The sequence below is a fragment of the Myodes glareolus genome, chromosome 12 (genome assembly GCF_982192425.1).
Source record: "Myodes glareolus chromosome 12, mMyoGla1.1, whole genome shotgun sequence".
In the NCBI taxonomy this organism is placed as follows: Eukaryota; Metazoa; Chordata; class Mammalia; order Rodentia; family Cricetidae; genus Myodes; species Myodes glareolus.
Window position 1 is genome coordinate 9,491,071 of NC_142037.1, and position 9,240 is coordinate 9,500,310.

At 45.7% G+C, this 9,240-nt stretch overlaps 1 protein-coding gene across 1 annotated transcript; it reads left to right on the forward strand.

The window, feature by feature from the left end:
* Positions 1-598: 598 nt before the first annotated feature.
* LOC148120096 (disks large homolog 5-like) lies at positions 599-8,328 on the forward strand. Its single transcript, XM_087911950.1, has 5 exons — positions 599-847; positions 1,962-2,090; positions 2,716-2,899; positions 6,469-6,581; positions 7,494-8,328. Exons 1-5 carry the CDS (start codon positions 741-743, stop codon positions 7,507-7,509), a joined length of 549 nt encoding a protein of 182 aa, XP_087768076.1. The 5' UTR covers positions 599-740; the 3' UTR covers positions 7,510-8,328.
* Positions 8,329-9,240: the final 912 nt, after the last annotated feature.

The window sequence follows — 9,240 nt, forward strand, 5'->3', positions numbered from 1 at the left end:
CGTGGCATTGGGAACTTCTTAGAAGCACTGGGCTTCTCCTTCTTCTCTGGGTTCCCCAAAAGAATGCCTAGAGACAACAGTTACTGATGGTTAGTTTGGGAGTGCCATGAATTGCCAATTGTGCAGCTATTTTTTTCTGGGAGATTCTTAATCTCATTCTGAGTGGAACGGGAGACCAGCAGGAGAAAATGGGGGGACAAATTAGGTGTTCCTTTCAGGGAAGGGTGTTGCTGCACTTCATCCTAGTGGATTCCTTCAGTTTCCATAAGAATCTGATGCTAAGAAGAGAGGGAAACTCCTCCAGCCATGCCCCAAAGTCTCAGACATTCAGATGCTTTGGTCCTGGCACATGCGGTATGAACTTAATGCTGCTAAGCATTGGGGACAGCAGGATTTCCCTGCATCGTATCAGATATGAGGTGACACTGTCCTCCAAATCTACATGGCCGGGCTACCTTAGGCCTTCCAGGTACAGAGGACTACATTAGGGAGCAAGGCACATGCCTAGCCGTGGTGTTTGAAGACAGACACAAAGCTCATTGAGGATAGCTTCCCTGTTCTTTAGGGACTTCACTTTGTTCCTAGAATTTCCTCTTCCTTGGGTTTATTTTTGGGACTGAGCATGGACTCTCCTGTCCCTATGCCATTCAAGTACATAAGCTCACTATCTTTATCTGCCTGCAGGGACTACTGGGGAGGCACCATCCCAACTCTCCACCTTCACTGAGCAGGAGCAGGAGATGAAAGAGGCAGAGGATCTCAACATTCAGCTACAGAGTATGAAATATGAGCAGCTTCAGCTGTATGGCTTCCTGGGAAATTGTGACTACAAGAATTTGAACAACAGGTAGCCGTTTATGCCCAGTTCTCCGCTGACCATATTGATCCCACAGTGTCAAGCCAAGATTTCCTGAGGAATAGGAGGCTGAACCTCAGAGGGTCCTGTGCCTAAACTAATTTTCCTGAATGCTTCAGAGAGTCAGAATTTGCAACCTGGGTAGCTATGAGATGAGGAACTGGGTTATTCTGCTTCCTCCAAATGAAAAACAGAGTCTGTGACCTGAATCACACTCCAGGAATAGGGACAGCAGTGTGTCAGCTTTCAACATGCCTTAAAAGAGGCCTTGGCAGGTTTTGGTTTGTGAGACATGCTAGGTCCTGTGAGTTTGTGGTGAGTCTTTGTGAATGACCAGCAGATGACTGTGTGCTGAAAATTCCTGGCAGCAGCTGAGGGGACTGGTCCCGTCCACCAATATCAGTGTGTTGCTGGAAGGCCCAGAGTTCATCACTGCTCCTCTCTGGTCTTGTTCTTTATAATTTGAGTCCGTGCCACCTCCCTGCACTTCATGGGCAACCTGATTGTAGGTGTGGGTGGGTGGGGGTAGAGAACATGTGGGGTCTGTGTACTTCTGGGAGCCTGGGATCTTTGGCAGAGACTGAGGTTTTGCCATTCTCACAGTTTCCAGGGGATTCCAGTGCTGAAGCCAGGGAGCCACACTTTGAGCAGCACAATTCTTGGCCACTGTGCTCTCCTTGGTGCAGCATTGGAACCCCCTGTGGAGTTTATAAAGTCATCCTGAAATTGGGTCTCATTCCTGGAAACACTGATCATGTGCTCTGGCCTTCTGTGTAGCAATAGGTACCTAGGGATTAGAATACCTGTTCTTATGACAGGAGAAATGTCATCTTAGGTTCCTGGTGACCCAAATATTTGATTCATGGAAAATTTGTAGCTCCAAGACAACTGAGGGTGCTCATGTAGCCCTGGATAACTCTCTTTGGACACCCTGCCTCTTTTGACCTGGGGACAGGATAGTAAGTTATTTAAGCACCAGGAGGCCCCACTGTATAGGTGCCAGGCTGTGGCATCCACTGGGCAGGGGTAGTTCAGAACACAGCCTGATATTTTATGATTTTTGAGTTCCATGTTCATGGGTTTTTTTCCCCCGGGGCCACCACAGGATGAATTCTTTTGAGATGCGGGAAAAGGAGCATAAGCAGGTGATGTTGGACCTGCAGAAATGGCCCATGGAGATCAGCAATGCTTTGAAGAAGTGCAAGCGACTAAGAAAGGAGAGCAAAACCTACAGGTAAGGGCCTGATATAGCTTTGGAGAGACTGATTCTGCCCTCTTTGTTTCTGACCCAAAGGGAGGGTTCTGGTTCTAGCCCGAATGCCTCTTACCAAGAAGCCTGAGTTGTAGCACTTGAACTTGTGCCTCTTGGACTCAGTTTTGCTGAGTGTGAAAGACAGTGAGCCTCTCCCAGTGATGTCCTAAATAGGAGCCCCTGGATAGGAAAATGATTTGCACCATGAAGGGGATGTCATGAAGCCCTGGGTCTCTGGGGCTCTGGAAGTGGTTTCGCAGATCTGGTTTCCATGGGACCTGTAGACAGAATGTGTTCCTGTTGGGACTTCTCCCCTCCTTCAGAGAGTGTTTGCTCTCTACATGTTGATGCTCCCCCAGAGTTAAGAAAAGGTGTGGACTACACCCTGTTCTCAGGCACAGAGTATCAGTTTTGGTGCCAGGGATTTTAGAAGTAGTTTGAATCTTTCTGGAATTTGTTATTTTTTCTGAAGTTTGACAGATACTTGCTTGACTACTGTGAGCTCCAGTCTTGTGTTATCTGGGGGTGTGCAGCTTTTCAGGGCTGATGGAGTAGGGATGGCAAAGGGAGGGTGGATGGGGCTCATCATTTTTGGGTGGTGGTTCAGTTACCTTTACAGTCAGATGGCACAAGAATTGCCTGAGCTGAAGAACAGCACACATGGATTGAGAGCCAAGAAGAGAAAGCTGCAGGAGGAGCAGATTGTGTTGCAAGAGACCTGCGAGGAGGTGAAGAGGCTCTTGAAGGAGGTCCGTGAGACGGTCTGTGACCCCTGTGCTGAGAAGCATCAGGTAGGTTAAGGCAGCGGGGTCACACTGTCCACCAGTCCAACCATAAAGAGCCAGACAACCATGTAGCCATCCACCCACCCATCCAGACGACCACCTACTACCACTCAATTGTTCATTTCTGTGAGCATTCACAAGTCTCTGCAAGGAACTGGATGATGGACAAGAGAATCCTCCTTCTCTGCTGGATGCTGGAGTCCATTGAGGGAGATGGATTAGTCACATATCACACATCTACATGGCATTATGGTCAGTGGGAGTTACTTAGGGAAAAGAATAGAGCTTTCATTGATAAGGTCAGAAGCCTGAGGCTCATTTCCTTTGCAGGGGTCACATGAGATCACAGGTAGGAAGCAGCTTGGAAGGACTAGAGCCCAGGGCCAATGCCAAGTGGGTGTTTCTCATGTTTATATTTGGGGCAGGCAGGAATGTGGTCTTCTTTCTTCCTTATCCCAATGTCTTCTCTTCCCTTTGCTCAACTCTTGGTTCACACAGACAGAAGCCTGAGTAGCAGCTTGTCAACCCTGTTTTCTGTGGGGGGGAGGGTGGAACAGTTCCCCTGTCCTGGAGCTTCCAGTCTGGAGAGGCCTGGGGTGACAGAGGGGAGGCTGCAAGAGAACATTTTCTCTAATCACCTCAGCACAGTTTAAGCAAGCTGTGTGTGCTCCTAGGGATTTTTAGTTCCCAAGGGATGGACAGCAGTGCTGTGGGTCTCAGTAGAAAAGCCTGGTGTGCATGGTCTGAATTCAACTGTGCATTCAGTGTGATGTCCTCTTCATATTTTCTGCTCACTCATATTTTATGTGGCCCTTGTGTGATGTGTACATGCATGTGTAGATGTGTACAATGGCGGGTGTGTTTCCAGGCCAGATCATGACATCTGTTGTTGTCCTCTGCTGTTCTTTCCCTTATTCCCTTGAGCCCAGACCTCTCAGGGAACATGAAAGTTTCTGTTTTTCTTAATCTGGCTGGCCAGCACTCTTGGGATCTCTTCTACTCTCCAAGGTGGATCTTCTGTCTTGTTTGGTCTCTTCTAATTGTTACAGTTTCAATAGTTCAGAAAGAGGAGGAATGTGGTAGCTCTCTTTTTATTTTACACATATTTATTGTTTTGGAATTTAACATGTTTTACAATAAATAGCAAAATTCAAACAGTATAGCTTTATTAAAAATGAAAAGTAGAATTTTTCCTTTCATTACACAGAACTAACACTACAGGAAATGTCTGGTTTGTCTCACTGACTTTACAACACAGAATCCCACAGTGCATCTCCTTGCTGACAGTGTTGCTGACTATGCCATGGGCATGGCTGTGTCTTAGAACAGATTCCCTCTCATATTGTACAGAGAGCTGCATTCCTGAAAAGCAGTTCAGGTGACATCACTAGCTTCCTTCTGACTGACGTTGGGGATGAATTCATATTATATGCACTGTAACCTTTTGAAAATTTCCTGGCTGTTGATCATGGGTCAATGTCTTTCACATGAGCTGTCAAGGTTATATGTGGAGGAACCAGGGTAGGTTTAGTGAAGAGGCTATGGTGGATCAACTTGGAACCTGTGAGATCATAGGGTCTCAGTAGGGATAAAGTTCATGGAAGGAAAAGTAAGTACAGGACAGGGTAGCAGAGCTTGGCTGAGTCTATGAGTCTTGTAGACAGCAGGGAGGACCTGTTACCTCCCCCCTGCAGCAGAAAAGGTTATGAAAAACAGCAATGACCTCCGTGGTCATTCTGGGTTCAGAAGTGTGTGTGTGTGTGTGTGTGTGTGTGTGTGTGTGTGTGTGTTTATGTATGTATGTATGTTTGTATGTATGTATTGTCATGTGGCACATTTCTTCTCATCTCTGTGTGTGGACTTCTATGTGTGTTTGTGTGTGTCTCTGTGTGTGTCTGCTGTCTGTTGTTTCCACAGTAATGTCCCTTTGTGTGTGTGTATTATGTGCCCTTGTGTGGTTGAGTGTGGTTGTGTGGGCCCGTGTTCCCTGTATGTGTAGGGATAAGTGCTTTTGGGGGTGTTTGTGAGTATGGGTGCTTCTACGTGCAAGTATGTGTTTGTGTTTGTATCCTTCAAATATTTTATGCTGCTGCCCATCTTTCTGCAAGTCTACCTAACTCTAGAGAACAAAAACACAAAAAACTACTGTGATTCAATGGTTTTCTGGTGTTTGTAGAGGGAAAATATTTATCTTCCAGAAAAGACTTCTGAGAAAATCAAAGGAATGCAATACAGGAAGGTGAAGGGGGGTCACTGTAGTAAATCAAGTTGTCTCAGAGGCAGGACAGACCTGTGATAGGAAGGCTTGTGTCCCTTCCCTGCGCTGGGTGAATGGTGACTGCACACTCAATGGTCAGGTGGCTCACCATGTCCTCTCTCTCCTCTGCTTTGTCCTCATCCACATTGCCTACTATCATTTTCTTTCCACCTTTGACTAGCCTAAGCTCAGTTAACATTGGAGCTTAGACTGAATTTTATTCATTGAGAGATAATGACTTGCAGTGTGATCCCAGCTGCATCTAAGTCCAGCAGAAGTCCCACAGCTCTACTGTAGTGTGCTACTGGGGCTGTCAGCGCCCCCCACTTAGGCTCATGAGGCTCTAAAGCACTCACCATGTGTCCTGTCTGTAGAACTCAGTAACTGCTTGTATTCAAATTGTTAAAATCAGCCTCCTGGAGGGTTGGGAGAAATGAGGACCCTTAGAGATGTTGAAGGTATAAAATGATGTAGCACAGTGGGAAGCCACACGCAATTCTTCGGAAAGTTAGACTGCAGGCCCCAGGTGACCCAGTGATTATGGAACATGAAGTCGGTGTCCACGGAGAAGCTAGGCAACATCGGGGTTGTAGCAGCAATTTGCAGAGTAGCCTCACAGTGAACTACCCAGATCTCTATCACTTGATGAGTGAAAAAGAACAGTGTGATTGAGCCCTTCCATGGAATGTTGTTCACTATGAAGTAATACATCATTTGGCCCTGACTTAGTCAGCATTACTCAAAGAAATTCCTGACACAGTCACCTCACGGGGAGGAACTATTGATTTTGACTCCTGGCTGTCAAGATTTTCTGGTTTCCTGAGCTCATTGCTTTGGGTCTGAAGTGAGGCAGCCTGTGGCAAAGGGATCTCTTTTGGAGGAAGTTTCTCACCTTGGGGGCAACGGGTAAGTTAACAGGACCTGTGGACAGGTCCACTAGCATCCGGTGGTCCTGTGCTGGGAAACATTCCTGTACTCCATCCACAGGCTGGAAAACTTCCTAAGCACAGTTGGCTAAGGAGCCAGGACTCCAGAGCTCCACCTGTCTGTGAATTAGATTGACAGGATGGACATTTCAATGACTGAGCTGCCTATCTCTCATGCCCATGTGTTTCTCTCATTCAGCAAAGGTCAACCTTCTTCTCAACAGTATCCCTGGTGATTTTTCCTTATATTATCACTATCTGGTAAACTAAACATATTACTGCATTACAATGTGCTTCTATGTGTACATACATGTATTTGTTTGTGTTCATGAGTTCATGTATGTACATGAGTGAGCAACCCTCCTCTCAGAACATAATCTTCTAATGAACAGGAGCAAGAAAGCCTGGAAGAAAGACAGAAGAACCTGATGAAGCAGGAGATGATTGCCCAGCAAAGGGACTTGGCAGAAAAGCTGCAACATCAAATCAGTGTCCCCGAGATGAGGTAGGAGCCCAGCTGGGAGGAGCAGTTAGAACCATGTAGGTCACCTATACCTGGATCTCTGTCCTTTTGGGGATTCTCACTTTCCGGTTGTCTCTCAGCCACAGTCAAAGAACACCTCATAGTATTGTGCTGGTCCAGTTAACAAGACCATCACCAGGAAACACTATGTTTGTTCTTGGTGTTTCTGAGGATCGTTTATGCCTTATTCCCTTCTGACCCCTCTAGTGTCTTCTTAGTATCTGTTACTTTGTTTCTTCCCATAATTCTCCCTCTGGTAGTCCTAAACCCAGCAGGAGGAAGGTTAGTTGTGGAGGACACTGGGAGCTCCTGCCACTTTATTTTCCTTCCAGATCATCACCTTTAGAGAGAAGTTCCTGCCTCTGGGGAGATCTGCATGCAGCACACTCCTGCTCCTTACAGGCTCTCTGCAGTGTGCATTGGTTTCCTGTGCAAACATTTTTCTGGCTATAAGAAGCTTTACTGACTGAGGAGTTGAACCCAGGCACGTTTCTGTGCTGTGGGAATAATTAGAAACTTTAATGCTTTTATAGGCTCCCCTAGAGGGTCTACATTGAGTGTCCCAGGTTGCTCACACTCACCTGGTATCTAATCAAGGCCATGCATATCTATCTTGAACCATTACTCAGACATTTTATTTTTTTTCCAAAATCTATACCACTGGAGAAATGTGCTGTATTTTCTTGCTCAGCAGAGTATAGTTCTCAGTTCATCTTCTAGCAGATTCTAAAAGCTGAGAAAAAAATTCAACCCAGGTGCACTCAGACTCTACTCTCTTGGGGAACATCCTCATGTTGGATTGCCTAGCTGAATACAGCTGATTCAGGTTCAACAGATGACAGAGCAGATTCCCCACTAGGATTTTTCCCTAACTGACTTCCTCCTCTATGTCAGAAAATCTCCAATCTGAGTTGGAACAGGTCACAGCCCAGGATGAGAGCCTCCTGCAGACAGAGCTGCCTCAGCAGGTCTAAGTCTCACAGGCAAGTAAGCCACCATTTCATCCCAACCCCAGTAAATTTGGCATTGGGGGAACTGGGAGTTCTCAACCTTGGCTTCCAGTATGAATGGAGCCTGATTGTTTTCTAGCTGGTGGCCCAGCCAGGCTGCTTATTGGTCTGATTTCTTTTTCTTCTCACTTAGCAGATCTTGAGAGAGCTGAGGAGGCCCAAGAAGTCAAAGATGCCTTGAACCCATGACATTCTACACCCACAGATCAAGGCCTCTTCCTCAGAAGACACCCCCTTATATCTCCGAACTTACCAATGAGGCAAATACCAGCTGACCTCCACGTGATTCATCTCCAAGTATATCCATCAAAAACTGCCCAAAAGGGTCACAAAGAGTGCTCTTGAAAGAGGTCTAGAACTTAGTGATGATGAGGCCTTGACTTACAAATCTGCAAAGAAACCTGGCTATACTAGCTTTGGAAATGCTTTTTACAATTGATGACAGCCCTCCTAGCATTCCAAACATGTCCAGTGACAGGCTGTATGTCTGTGCTGCTAAATCTGCAGAAAGAGAACGCTGCTTGCTCATTTTTTTTGTTTCGTTTTTGGTTGAATTTTGTTCGCTTTGCTTTTGTTGGTTTTCTTTGTTATGGTTTGAGGTTCTGCTATTGATTTGTTTTTTCTTTGGATTTTTTTGTGTTTTAGTATTTTTGAAGGATATTCACTATTTATATTGACTGCTCTCTTTAAGCCCCTATTGAATAAAATGACTATTTTTATTAATACAAAAGTGATTTTCAACTCTTCTCTCTTAGAACCAATTTCTTTGGTCCGGTGTGGTGTCTCACTCCAGTAGCCCCAGAACCTCCTACAAGACCATAACTCCTGAGTGCCCAACTTGGGCTGCATAGTGAGTTCTCAGTCTGCCAGGGCTACACCAGTATGTGAATGTGGATGGTGTTGCCAACTCCGTGGATATGCATTGCATGATGGAAAAAGTATTCATACTGTATCCTTGTGGTCATATACTTAACCATCCTTAAAATATAACATTCTGTTTACACATTTCATGTAATAATTATGTATGCCAAATTAATGAGAAACACAATAGTATTTCTGTAAAGCCTCTCTGGAAATGAAAACTTTTACTAAGGGAATATTAAAGAAATTCACTTGCCACCAGGGACCATGATAATGTCCTTGCTTGGGCTGCTACCAAGGGCCGTATCCAGTCCATGGGCCCTGACACAGATGTGAGAGTCTGTTTTGGTATCGGTGATTTCTCTTACCAGTGAGGTCCTTGCAATCACCTGCAGACTCGGCCACCACCTGTGACCATGTTGGTGTTAAAGGGATGTGCTCCCATAGGGGGCATGTGTTTCTTACAGTGTTGTGCTAATACCTAGGCCCAAAGTGACATAAGGGCAGGGACTGGTGGCCTTGTCTGGTGTAAACGGTGGCCACTCTTTCATTCCTGGCTGTCCAGACCTGAACAATCACACAGAAACTGTATTGATTGCAACATTGTTCACCCAAAAACTTAGGCAGATTTCTATTAGCCCTTTTCTATTAATCTGTATATCACCATGAGTCTGTGGCTTACCTAGGTTCTGGTGTCTTTCCCCTTCACCAGCTATATGGTTTCTCCTTGACTCCACCTACTCTCTCTATATCTCTGTTTGGATTTCCCA

Excerpts from the sequence above, each read along its gene's own strand:
- LOC148120096 (XM_087911950.1), top strand. The coding sequence starts at position 741 with ATGAAAGAGGCAGAGGATCTCAACATTCAGCTACAGAGTATGAAATAT. Across the intron at positions 848-1,961 it reads TACAAGAATTTGAACAACAG|GATGAATTCTTTTGAGATGC; the intron begins GTAGCCGTTTAT and ends GGGCCACCACAG. Across the intron at positions 2,900-6,468 it reads CCTGTGCTGAGAAGCATCAG|GAGCAAGAAAGCCTGGAAGA; the intron begins GTAGGTTAAGGC and ends TCTAATGAACAG.